A 13,142-nucleotide genomic window follows, 5' to 3' on the forward strand; every position below is an offset into this window, starting at 1 on the left:
TAATTAGAAACCTAACATCTTTAAATATATTATAGAATGTTCAACCCCTAATATAACTGTGAGGGGCCATTTAGGACAAAAACTATGATTTGTCTCACACACAAAATATTAAAACTGCACTTGTATACTACTTAAATATCACACGTGCATAGCTCTCGGAGTTTCACTAAGGTTCTTGTAAGTGATCCGGAGTGAGCGGCATAGAGCCCTCAGTGAACGGCAAAGGCTGGCTGAAATTAGTGTTCATAAATCGGATAAACCTGGAGCTAAACGCTGCTTACACCGTGGCGCATGCGCAATCTGATCTCCAAATTATGCCCCGAGTCTTCTGTGACAACTCACATACAAAAACTGAGTCTCTGACGCAGACATCCCCATTCATTCATTCATTCATTCATTCATTCATTCATTCATTCATTCATTCATTCATTCATTCATTCATTCAGCCTAGTCTTAGTTCACACACACATACATTTTCGACCTATCATTTAGAATAGTATGTCTGTATGCTTTGTGTGTGTGATATTAGTGTATATGTGCAATTTTTATATTTTATGTATGTGTGAGAGAAAAATTCTAACATCTTGGTGAGTAACATGGATGGGAAGCAAAAGTTTTGTTTAATTGAATAAAACATTAAGATTTATATATATATATATATATATATATATATATATATATATATATATATATATATATATATATATATATATATATATATATATATATACATATATATATATATATATATATATTGTAGATATTTTTAAGAAAAACTAATCAATAAAGACCCAGAGTGTTGTCTTTGTTTTTTCAACTGGTTTTTTGCAATGCTGAATCAAAAAATGACATCCATTTTTCTCAGTCAGGTCAGGTTTTTATTCTAATTTGATTGAGAGAAATCTAATTTTCTGACTAAATTTATTACATTTTGTGACATTATCAGTTAATTTCCGTTAATATTTCTCATCCAAAAAAAGGTCTCAGGACAAAAAAATGTTTTCTTACAGAGTGTATTAAATAATTGTTACAAACTTGGATTTCTGTAAATTGAATAATGAACACTAACATGTGAATTGAGCATTACGTCTTCATTGTGTAAAATTCTGCATCTCTTTTCTGTCCTGATGGAATCTGTCCCCCTGCTCATCACTTGTTGATCCCAGATTCTCAGGAAACTGATCCACATGTGACAAAAAGTCCTGCATTTTGATGCTCATGTTGCTCCATAGTTCAGAAAGTTGACCTGAGTGAGCAAAACCAATATGATTTTTGGATTTGGTGAAATTATTAATATCAACCGATATGAAAGGCTTATATTGTGATTCATTCTTCAGCCATATAGCCCAAAATGATTTTTTCTGTTACTTTTTTCTCATATGACCTCAGTGCTTTCTGCTTTTTAAAAAAAATCCAGATGAGGAACCTCCTATCTTCTAAAAGCCTCGACTGTTCATTTGTTGAGAGTTTGGTGAAAGAACAAGAGCCTTGGGTTTTAGAGACCATGTCTGACGGAGAGCTTCCCTCTACATCAGTTACCTTCACACGAGGCTGTAAAGCCAGAGCAAGTCTACCTGCAGTACGATCCAACTGTCAAACAAGAGACAAGCTACCAGGTAGACAGAAACACATGCACTCAACGTCACATTAAAGCAACCATATCATTAATATATGTGACAGCGGTTGATGTTCCTGAACATGGTGTTCAGTATCTTACATTTAAATCCACTGAGCTTGTGCTTCTTCACACTGTCACAAAGGATAGAAAACAGTGTGAACTTTGACTGGACCATTCTAACACATAAACATGTTTTGCTTGAAACCATTCCATTGTAGTACCTCTTTATGTTTAGGGTGTCACTGCCTTTCCCCAGAGCAGCATTTCATTTCAAACTCCTTAATAGGTTTATGAGATGATTGCATGTTCTCCTTTTATAATGCAGGACATCTTGAAGGAAGGAAGATTTTTTTATACATTAAAAAGCAAAAAAGAAAGTCTGACTCTTGCTACATTTTGGCCTGCTTTCCACCACTGGGGAAAATGACACCTGCTGTGTGTTGCATGGGTCAAGGTTTCTATAACATGTTTTTGCAGAATGTCTCTTCAAGTTGAAAGCTTTGCAGACCTACACTGACTACAGAATGCCAGTTGTTAAAAAGTTGAAGAAAGCACCAGATTGCATAGTCTTTATTTTGACGCATTCACTCAACCTGAACCAGCATGATGTGAAGGAATCACTCTCTTCATGGGAAAAAATCTTAAACAAAACCAAGTTTAGGATGAGTCAACCTGGCCCAGAATAATTGACCTAGATAAAGGGTCATATATGTATTACCAAATTAGAAGGAGAGGAAGGGAGTGTTTTATCCTGCATTTGATGAAATGTGTTTTGAAGCTAAAATCACATTTTCAATGTTTTTTCTGTTTATTTGCATTTAGTTTATTCTTCTCTATATGAGGGTTTACAAGCCAATACTTCTCCTGCTGTGGACAGTTCTGTTACGTTCTGTTTGTGTGTGCTGTGTCAGGTGTGCTTCTCCTGCAGTATGAGGGAGAGACAAAACAGGTCATGATTTCAACTGAAGTCAGCAGCCATGACACCCTGCAGGCTCTGTTTGTCACTGCCTTTCCCCATCAGCTCACCATGCAGATGCTGCAGCCTCCGAACATGGCCATATGCATCAAGGACACCAAGCGTAACATGTACTATGACCTGAAGGACCTCAGGTGAGGGGCTGTTGAAGCAGACTAAGGTATATCTAAACAAAAATATTGGAAACACACATCTTACCTGAACCAAGGGAAAAAAAACAGACCTGGACTGTTGCTCAGTAATCCCAAGTTCTCTTTTCAAAAAAGTGTACATTTCCTGTGGAAATCAACGTCACAGAGCAGTGGTTCTTAACCTTTTTTGAGATACCGAACCCACCAGTTTCATATGCACATTCACTGAACCCTTCTTTAGTGATAAATAAAATATGATTTTTTTCCCCCAAATTCATGATATAGGTATAAGCTTTTTTTTACTGGTGCACAAAATGAGTCACGCATAAACATCACCTGCCTCAAAAAACAAAACCAACACATTCTTCTTGCTTCCAGAGACATAACACCAAATTCCTGTCTGAAAGCATATCATAAAGACCCTGTCCATGTGTTCTGCCCCTCTGCCAGGTCTGCCAACTCTGAAGGAATGGTAAGTCAAAGAATAAAATTCCTGAAGAAATTTAGAAGGGGCCTGTAGCCTAGTTTGTGCTTTTTGGACCAGAACAAAAGGTTCTGCCCAGTGGAATTATCTGCCTCCTTATTAAGCTTAACCAACTCAAGTAATGTCTATCCAACTAAATTGAATACATTTTCAACTTTTTGAGTTTATTAACTGGTTGGGAAATCACTCAGAAAATATTAAAATTTTCTGAGTGATTTTGGATTCCTCTCATTATTATTTCACTTTTCTGAAATGAGTGGCAAAAACATATAATTTTTTTCTGATGTTTAATTCCTGTTAGATGTACTTGTTGTACCCTGTTTTAATTTTGCTCCTGTCTCACTCAAAGACTGAGAAGCAGAGCAACTTTCTCCTGAGAAATCTGCTGGGACTTTATTTCATCTCATGTTGCAGAGACATGAGGAAAGATGGGTTCAACTAGAGTAAACAGTAAACTATAGTCTGGTTACCTGTGTGCCAAGTAGCACCAAATATGTCACCTTGCCATGAGTAATAATTCTTCTCAAGTTTAAAATTACAAAAAATAATTTCTTCTTCTCTGAGATACATAAGTGTCAGAACATTCCTCTGTGGATCTGAAATCCCCACAGAATAAGAGACACTTAAAAACAGACATGCTATTAGTTTCCCATTGAAATTATGTTTTACTACTCTGTTGCTACACCAGCTTAATCATTATAATGCTATTCTTATGCACACATCTTTTACTGACTTGTGTAAACAGTAATTTAGTTGCCTGTCATTGCCTTCCTTTGCAATTCTGCTCGAAAACAATTCTCGCGTACAGCACAGTCTGGCCTTTCTCCCATCTACTTGGTTTCCATCTATGGGGGAATTTTTCTGTTATAATCCAAGAGTGCACATTTCAGTCTGAAAGTGGGATTTCATGTCTTTTGTTCTCAAAATTTTTAATGTTTTTGTTTACATTTTTATTTTGAAAGCAGGATTTCATGTCTCTCTTCTCAAAACTTGTAATGCTTGTACTCAAAAACGTCTCCTCAGACTTAGTGTCTGCTAAATTCTGCTTATCATTAATTTGCTGATTTTTCTTTTTTTTTTTCTTTTCGTTTTTCACTTTGTTATTGGACAATAAAACACAGGAGAATTTGGTTTGCCGTCACATGATTATTTCTGGCCTCAGTTCTGAATATTATTATTTTTTGCTCATTTATTTAATTGTTTTTCAGCAGATATCTAAGGAGGTGTTGTATGAAAGTCACAGTCCGATCCACAGCAAGCATTCATCCGGTCGCAACACCCTGCACAGTTTGCAGGGATCAATGTCCCCGCCGATAGTCCGCTCCATGCCCTCCTCTCCTTCCAGACTGGCTTATAGTGGAGGTGGCATCCTCGGAAAAAAAGGAATGGTAGACCCAGGGAGTACCACAATACCACGTGAATGTCAGCCTGGGCGACGGCGGTCCAGCACCGTCTTCTCCAGCAGTAGTGCCATACTGGAGAGAAGAGATGTAAAACCTGGTGAGAGGCTGGTGGAGTTTTTATTTCAGGATTATTGTAATGAGCCACCAGGGTGTGGAAGTATGGAAGAGGATTAGGGCCACTGGTTAAAATGTAAAGCAGTTCTGACTTTAATCTCAGAGTTCTGAGATTAAAGTAAAAAAAAATATTTTTTTCTTTTTTTCGGTGGCTCTAATCCTCTTTCGTGTGGAAGAACTCTGAGGATTGACAAAAATAATGAACCAGACGCCTGCAACATTAGAGATAAACTAATAAAAGTATTTAGAACTGTGGACAACATACAGTAAACAAACAAAATATATATGCATATAATGAATATAATCAAATATGTGCCTTTATGACACAAGATTGTTGAGGATCCAAATGCAGTATGAATTATTAAAATGATTGAACTGAATCATTGAATGAAGTGATTGAAAAAATATTAATATTTAGGAAAAAGAAAGTATACCGTAGAAGTGCCGTATATACTGTAGAACATTTAAAGGTCAGAAATAAATAAGAACTTTTGTAAATATTATATGAATAAATAAACTGACCAGCTAGAAGCCTACAGGGTGTTACTCCTTCAATCTATGTTAATAATCTTGGTATGATTTGCATTTGCAGCATCACTTAGCTTCTGTTGTCTTTGACAGTAATGCACTCTCCATCAGGTTTTACTGACAAATCTGCAATTCGAGTTTGTTGAACCAGAGATCCGGTGTGTGAAACTCAAATTGAACCTTTTCTCTTTTTCAGTTCTTTCATTACAATGGTGTGAATTTAAAATCTAATGTGGTTGTCACGTTGAAAGCAAAGTTTTTAAAAACAACTGACTCGACAGTTTAAATCTAAATGAAAGGGTAGGACTACATAGGCAACAAAATAGTCAAGTACAGGTTAATATTTAATAGTCGCAAACATGTACTAATCAACAGTTGGTTACTCATCTAAACATGGAGACAATGTGTGATAGAGCACCATTGAACAGAAATAATGGAAATGATTGAAAAAACCAAGACTCCACAACAAAAAAAAAGAAAATATTGAAAAGCCCAAAAATAACAATGAGCAGAGATTGAAATCAAATCAGGGAATCATTGGCTCTTTGTTTGCACCTTAATTCCAGTGACAGCCAAAATGATTTTTTAAACAGACAAAAAGGTCTGGTGCAATTTAAGTTAGTTTGAAAGTAGAGCTGTAAACCTGTTCCTTATATTTCTAATAGAAAATATTACTACCTGAAAATTAATAAATGCTTATGTTAATCTTTTCTGTTATGAGAACATTATGTATTTTTTTTCTCTATGAATTTAAATTGTAGCAATTCTCGTGAGAATAGTTTGCAAGGAACTTCGGGTTCCTTGCAAACTAACCTGCATGATTTCTAAAAGCTGAACTTTGTGCTTGTAATTGTCACATAAAGCTCAGATCTGCACTTCTTTCTGTCTTAAAACGTTTCCAAAACGTTTATGTGTGCATGTTAGACGGAGACATGAATAAAAGCACAGCCTTGGTGCTGCGTGGAGATGGAGGATCACATTACCCGGAGTACTACCGTTCAACCTCAGTGGAAGTTGGAAGAGGTCACCACAGTATTTCCTCCTATTGTAGCAGTCCTCCTATGCTCACTGGAGGAAAAGCTGAGGTAGGGGTGCTTGGGATCCCTGGTGGGCTGCAACAGTACCGAGCCTCCATCAAACCCCTGACGATCCATGGGGACAGCCTTCAAAATCATAGCAATTCTCTTCACAGGTACACTGACTTCCTTAAACATCTCTTTAAAGATTTGCATTTAAGCACCGAGGGAAAGAAACAGATGCTGAGCACATGCTGACTCTTTTAAAAAGTACATGTGCATACACTGTCCAGATTAGCCCTCCTCTCATCAACTGAATTATATCAGAGAAGTTTCCCCAGGTTTATTCAGTCTCTCAGTAGTATGTTCAAGGTTAACAATATTTTACAGACTTCATTTTCAAAAGAACTTCATACATATACAGTGGCTTGCAAAAATAGTAATACTACTTGAACTTTTCCATATTTTGTCACATTACAACCATAAATATTTCATTGGAATTTTATATGCAAGACCAACAAAAAGTGGTCTACTATTGTGAAGTAGAAAGAAAATCATATTTGACTCAAAATATTTTTTTACAAATAAAAAACTTTAAAGTGCCAAAAACTTTAAACCAACCAGTTTCCTTCAGAAGTTTCCTGATGTCTGCTAATGACTCAACCTGTGTGTAATCTAATCTCAGTAGAAATCCAGCTGCTCTGTGACGCCTCAGAGGTTCAGGAGCAAACGGCATCACAAAAACCAAGGAACACAGCAGGCAGATCAGGGAGAAAGCTGTGGAGAAGTTTATAGCAGACTTGGGTTGTAGAAAGATTTCTGAGGTTAAACAAGAAGAGCTCTGATCAGATATGCAGCTAAGAGGCCTATGGTGACTCTGGACCAAATTCAGAGATCCACAGCTCAGAGGAGGAATCTGTCCACAGGACAACTATTAGTCATCACTGCACAAATGTGATCTTTTTGGAAGAGACACACATGCACACATTCTTTACATTGATGATGCAATCTAAAGAATGAAATTAGCCAAGCTTTAAATTCAGTGGTCCCTCCATAATACTTGCACTTCAATAACAAAAAAGGCTTAGCTTTAATTGTACCCAGTAAACCTCTAGGAGTTTCTAGTTTTCATAATTAAAATTGTTATGAACCTGAAAATGACTTTTATGGGAACATTTCAGATGTAAGAGAAAAGAAACACAAGAAATGAATTAGCTGGATCTGTTAGAATTCCAGCTGGGGACTGTCCACGCTTAGTCCCCAGACTGTCCAGAGTGTGATATTGATTCATACTGTGTGAATCAGTTATTTATTTCTCTGTCTGTTTGTTGTCCCATTCTATCAGGCAGAAGAACAGGAAGTATGGAGACAGTCAGACTCATCCAATCAAAAGTCCGCCCCCCTCCTCTCTCAAAGGGAATGAAGTCAGGATGTTTAATGGACAGGTGATTGGAGGTGCAAGCCAAGTGTCTCTACAGAGTATGTCACCGAGTCACCGCTCACTAGAACGCAACAGTAGTGGGCTCACAGTGGATGTAATAAACAGAAGAGGCTCATCATCCTCTAGCTCAGCAGTATTTCTTGACAGTCCTCTGGGTCAACCTGAAACTGTTTTTCCGGCCCATATTTCTCCTTGTAATGTCCAAAGGTGAGGCTGTACCTAATGTTATCCTGAGCTGACATCTCACTGCATTAGTTTGTATTAGTCTGTATAGATGTCTTCTTCATCACCTTATTTGCCTCTATGAAGGTTTATTCTGTTGGGTTTACTGTGTACCTCTTAATGTGTAAATTATTAAGCAGTACAAGCAGTATAATTATTAAGCAGAAGGTTTTGAATACAAACTGAGGTTTGAATTCAAGGTTTTCAACCAGCAACTATCACAGGACATATACACAAACAATAACAACCCCCCCCCCTCCTTTTTTTTAAACTGTACTATATTTCTTAAAGTTACAATAATGACATAATCACTCATGTTACACTCAGTAAAATACGATTGACTACTAACAATTAACATTTCCTAAATGGTTGGCAAAACTGAAAGAGGGAAGGCAGGAGTCAACCTTGTGGCTGGAGGCAGTAAAAGACTCCATAAATTTTCACTTGCCTTACAGTCTCTCCAGTGCAACTCAATGGTGAAATTCAAAACACCTGAAATATGGTCAGTCCAGCCGAGCCACACGAATAACATTCGATTTCACCAGGGAGTTGTATATGGCCCGTCGCTCTCAGCAAGAAACACATCCAGTTTATGGTTCTGGTCAGCCTCAAAGGCAACCTCTCAAAGATCCGAACAGCTGCTGACATTTTTCAAATTTCACAATGTGCCAGCGAAATGCCATCTCCAAAAAACAGAAATCCAAATATGAACAAATCTACAACATCCTTGACTGATAGTATGGACACACACACTGTCTTCCACTTCCCCCAGGAAATCAGAGTGTATCCACCAATATGTGTCCCATCAGAGCAAGAGGGCTCTCCTTTGTCCAGTCTTCCTGTCAAGAAAATTTGATTTATTGCATTGAGAGACCAGCTGACCAGATCCATAATTTGTAAATTCAATCTGGAGAGACTCACACAGAGAAGAGAATAGCAGTTAGAGATTTAATGATACAGAGTCTTTGGCGCTCGGCCCCGGCTGAAGACTGTGAGTCGTGGATCACCGCGGGCAGGACATCAGCTCGGCCGAGCTCGGACAGTCTTCCCCGGGGCCGAAAACCGGTGGTGGAGCTGGGTGCAGAAGGATCCTGGAAACATCCATCAGAACAGAGGTGGAGAAGAGGGGAGGAGGTGGGTTGTGCGCAGCGACGAGCTGGTTGACCCTCTGGTAGCTTAGCTTTTGAAGACGGTCCTGGATGATGATAGGCTCGAAGCTGAGAGTTGCTCCAGCCCTGATTGGTTGAGGTAGGACGTGGTGATTGCGAGATGAATGTCAGTCTCCCAGGTTGAATTTTCGCCTAAGCTCCATTTCAGAAAATTTGCAAACAGAGGCTCAGAAAAGAATAGTCAGACTGGACACAAGAGCAAAGAGCAGAGGCAAAGGACAGAGGAATGGAGAGAAGAAAAAGCATCCACTTTCACTGAGAACAAGAAAGAAAAAAAAACCAATGCATACACAAAACGTATTTCAGGGAAAGGGACATGTCAAGATTGGAAACAGCAGTCTGTGTGGTTATGGTGTTAAATATCATCTTGTGTTACATGGTTTGTTTTGTTGAAACGAGAAGATTTATCAACACATGGCCAAATGTACTTAACAAAACCCTTTAAATATGAAAGGGTTTAAATATGTTGCATATCACTATAGACTTACCTGGTGCTGCCATTTGTTTTATTCGGTTTTTCTGATTATGTACTTTTGATCTCAGACTAGCAACATTCTCACTTGAATTTAGCAGCACCATGATCGTAGGCTTTTTAATAAACAAAAATGCTCCAATGGATTGGCTATTAATTTGTTTTTGTTTTTTTACAGTGAGAGAATGAGAGCCATGGAGGAGCAGATAGCCAGTCTAGCAGGACTGGTGCACCACGCCCTGTCCATGAAGTCAGATGTTCTGGGACAAAAGGAGGTTATCAGGTTCGTCTGTCTACAGAAGGTGCAATTTAGCACAATATGACAATTAAAGATGCAGTGATATTTTACATCAACCTGTTTTTAGCTTTACTTCATGTTATCATGTTATTCCCTCATCAAACACATATCTTGAGTGTTGCTTTGATTCTTTCATTCATGTTTGAGAAATTCCTTAAAACCATGGCGACCATTCAGCTGAGCAGATCTAGTGCTGTCTTTGAGACACAGCTCCTCCTCACAGCTGCAGCTTTCAAGCCCAAATTTAAGATGTTAAATTATGAAAGTCAAATTTTTTGTATGTCGTATTTTATACATATCAACTGAAGGTAATAGTTACTTGATTGTCTTATGAAATGATACTATGTGTCTGGAAAACACATAATGCTGCCCCTTTCAAGTAAAAACAGATTTCTATTTATAACTGGGTTTATCAGATGGTACTCACTTTGAATAAGCTTCATTGAACCTTTCTGAAAATAGTGTGAATTTGTTTTTTCTAGTCAGAGACCTGAAGACAAACTCCTCAGTAATCGACTTGGTGAGAAGTTTTCAGGTACACCCGCTACCTAAGCAACACTTGTTTTCTTCAGAATATCCTGAAAATTAATCCATTTTCTTTCTTGGCTTCCAGAGGCATTCTCTGACTCAAAGACCCCTGCTGCTCTGACTGAAAGCTTCAGCCCCACTCCTCTTGCCCTCGAGGTGTCCAGCTGTGATGGTGGACTGCGACACAACTTGATGTCTGTGAAGAGAAATATTTGTGAGCTGCGGCTGCAACTCAGCCAACTTAAGTGTTTACAGGTACTAAGCTAAACATTTCAGGACTGTATTGAAAATGTCACAAATATTTCTTTAAAATCCCAAGTGCTACAATTTGTTATCCATTTTTCATCAATGTTTTACTCCTTCTGTACGTCACCACTAACATGTGGTGAGCCACCCAAGAGAGTAATGGGTTGCTATAACAGCTATAATTTGAATTATTTAGCTTATTATAAGAGAAAGAAAATAGGTAAAACTTTCAAAGAAAAGAAAGTAACTATGAGAAACTTGAAATATATCTAAATTTACTTGCTGTTAGGCTTTTGAATCCTTTGTTTTTGGTTTTATTTGTGTTCTCAAGTTTTGTATTTCTGTTAGATCTGCCTTGTTTCTCACGAAGTCGCTAAGCTGACAACATTCCCTTATCCTGATCACAACAACAGTTAAACCCTTTGCTCATCTGCACATTTGGGCGCAGCCTTCAGTATTTAATGGCCCAACCAACTTTGGTGGAAGAAAGAAGATTTGAGGTTTGGCAGAAAAGCTGTGGGTCAGAGGAGGGTGGGATGTCTGTATGGCTGGAGACAGGGAAGGAGGAGGATGATGATGATGATGATGATGATGATGAACTTGTTCCTGAACTGAACCTGTTCAGTGTGTTCAGTTCTATCCAGACTTCCATCTGTCTGTTCCTCCTTTTGCTTGAAGCCTGACCACAGATCTCTGATATTGTTCCTCTTCAGTTTATTCTCCAGCTTCTTCCTGTTCTCCTCTTTGCTGTCTCTAACCTTGACTTTGAGCATCTTCTGTGTACTCCTCAGTAACTCTCTGTCTCGTTCCCCAAAGACTCTTTGTTTCTGCTTTATCAGTTCCTTTAGGTCACTGGTGATCCAGTGACCATCATTCTGGTGGGGATGATTCTGTCTGTTTATAGTTTATAACTATAAACATACTCAGTCCTGGCACTGATGTCATCTCCATGTGGCTGGCAGAAAGTAGTCCAATCAGATGCTTAAACTGATTGAAACAATTATTAAAATAGGTCCAAAATCTTGTTTTAGTGGGTGGAGCAGCTGACAAACTGGTGAAACATTGGCAGTGCAGAAGAGAGAGAGGCATGATTAAAATCACCATATATTACCAAAAATATGCTCTTTAAATCTCTGTCAGCTCATAAAGCCTGGCAGAGAGATATTGGATTCAATCCTACAGCCATGTCTCCGTAAAACACATTACGCTGCATTCCTTATACTCTGACCTAGTCCTTGTCAGGGCTTGAAGTTCATCCACCTTATTAGCTAACAACTCACATTGCCTGTAATGATGGACGGGTAGAGTTGGTTTGAACTTCCTCCTTCTCTCTCCTCTTTGCTCCTGCTCTGCATCCACAATGCCTCCTTTTCAACTCCACTGGGATTTTTGGCTTCAGCTGTGGTACTACATCAGCTTTTCAGATGTTGAACAGCTGCTCCCAGCTATAAACCACCCTGTAGCTATGGTTACACATCATAACAAAATGGCTAAAATAAAAATATAGTCAAAAATCAGTCCAACCACACAAAATTCAAAACATCAGCTATCCACATAAGTTATTTTCCTCCGAAAAAAGCAGAAATGTATGTGTGAAAAAAAAATTTCTCAATGAAAGCACAGAGCTACTCCAATGTACTGCCACCGTCAGTAGTGCAATTCTAGAATCAACAATTCTAGAATCAACAATTCTAGAATCAACAATTCTAGAATCAACAATTCTAGAATCAACAATTCTAGACGTAAGCAGCTGATGTCAGGCAACCACATTTTTGTGTTCCTTACTTCTACACTGAAGCGTTGAACCAGACAGAGACATTTCCTGTGTCTTCCAGCTATCCAACATGGAGAGTGTGAGTTCAATGCTGCGTATGGCAGGTCCGGAGCTGGTGATGTTGATGTGTGAGAAGCTGGCCCAATTTGAGGATGTAGCACACAGACACAGAGCTGAGATGGATGAGGACAGAATCCGCTACCTTTCCTCAGAGGAGAAAATTCTCACACAGCTTAGGTAAGTGTGATTTTTCAAAATTTCTTTAAGTTTAGTTATGTGTTTAAACTCTTAAAACTTTTGCCAGATATTCCACAGGTGAGCAAAATTGTGTTGTCTTGTGGGTCAAAAGTGACCCATTACCATGTTTAGCTGTAGAAAAAATACCCTGGACAGGTTGCCAGTCTGACGCAGGGCAATGAGCCATTTAGTGGCAGGGAAACCGAATGGCTGCTCAGCAAAAAACAGTCAATAGTGTGTTGAGCATCATTGTGCCTAGAGGCATTTCAGCCTCCTAGGATGCAATTTGTTTCGAATATTTTAGATCTGTTCTGCAAATAACATTTTCCAATGCACATTAGCATTAGCATAGCATGCACATTTGCTAATGTGAATTGGCACATTTTTCCTTGACTAATTTCTAGCTATCTTCATTTCATAATGGATAGAAAATGTGTAATGGGGGAAATGTCCGTATTGCCTTTAGATTACAATGGATTCTTTAA

At 38.4% G+C, this 13,142-nt stretch overlaps 1 protein-coding gene across 4 annotated transcripts in view; it reads left to right on the forward strand.

Moving 5' to 3' along the window:
* si:ch211-207d6.2 (sickle tail protein homolog) overlaps positions 1-13,142 on the forward strand; it is a 37,187-nt gene that overhangs the window by 9,051 nt on the left and 14,994 nt on the right. For 3 of the 4 annotated variants that reach the window (XM_055032958.1, XM_055032956.1, XM_055032959.1), the window contains exons 3-12: positions 1,418-1,616; positions 2,530-2,728; positions 3,104-3,197; positions 4,418-4,709; positions 6,179-6,446; positions 7,616-7,918; positions 9,753-9,857; positions 10,355-10,407; positions 10,486-10,655; positions 12,482-12,657. In XM_055032958.1, coding sequence (XP_054888933.1) covers positions 1,418-1,616; positions 2,530-2,728; positions 3,104-3,197; positions 4,418-4,709; positions 6,179-6,446; positions 7,616-7,918; positions 9,753-9,857; positions 10,355-10,407; positions 10,486-10,655; positions 12,482-12,657 — 1,859 coding nt within the window. The remainder of the gene's footprint in view (positions 1-1,417; positions 1,617-2,529; positions 2,729-3,103; positions 3,198-4,417; positions 4,710-6,178; positions 6,447-7,615; positions 7,919-9,752; positions 9,858-10,354; positions 10,408-10,485; positions 10,656-12,481; positions 12,658-13,142) is intronic. The other variant, XM_055032957.1, reaches the window with a different exon arrangement.

Source organism: Poeciliopsis prolifica, unplaced genomic scaffold (genome assembly GCF_027474105.1).
Source record: "Poeciliopsis prolifica strain line A6 unplaced genomic scaffold, Auburn_PproV2 SCAFFOLD008, whole genome shotgun sequence".
Lineage (NCBI taxonomy): Eukaryota > Metazoa > Chordata > Actinopteri > Cyprinodontiformes > Poeciliidae > Poeciliopsis > Poeciliopsis prolifica.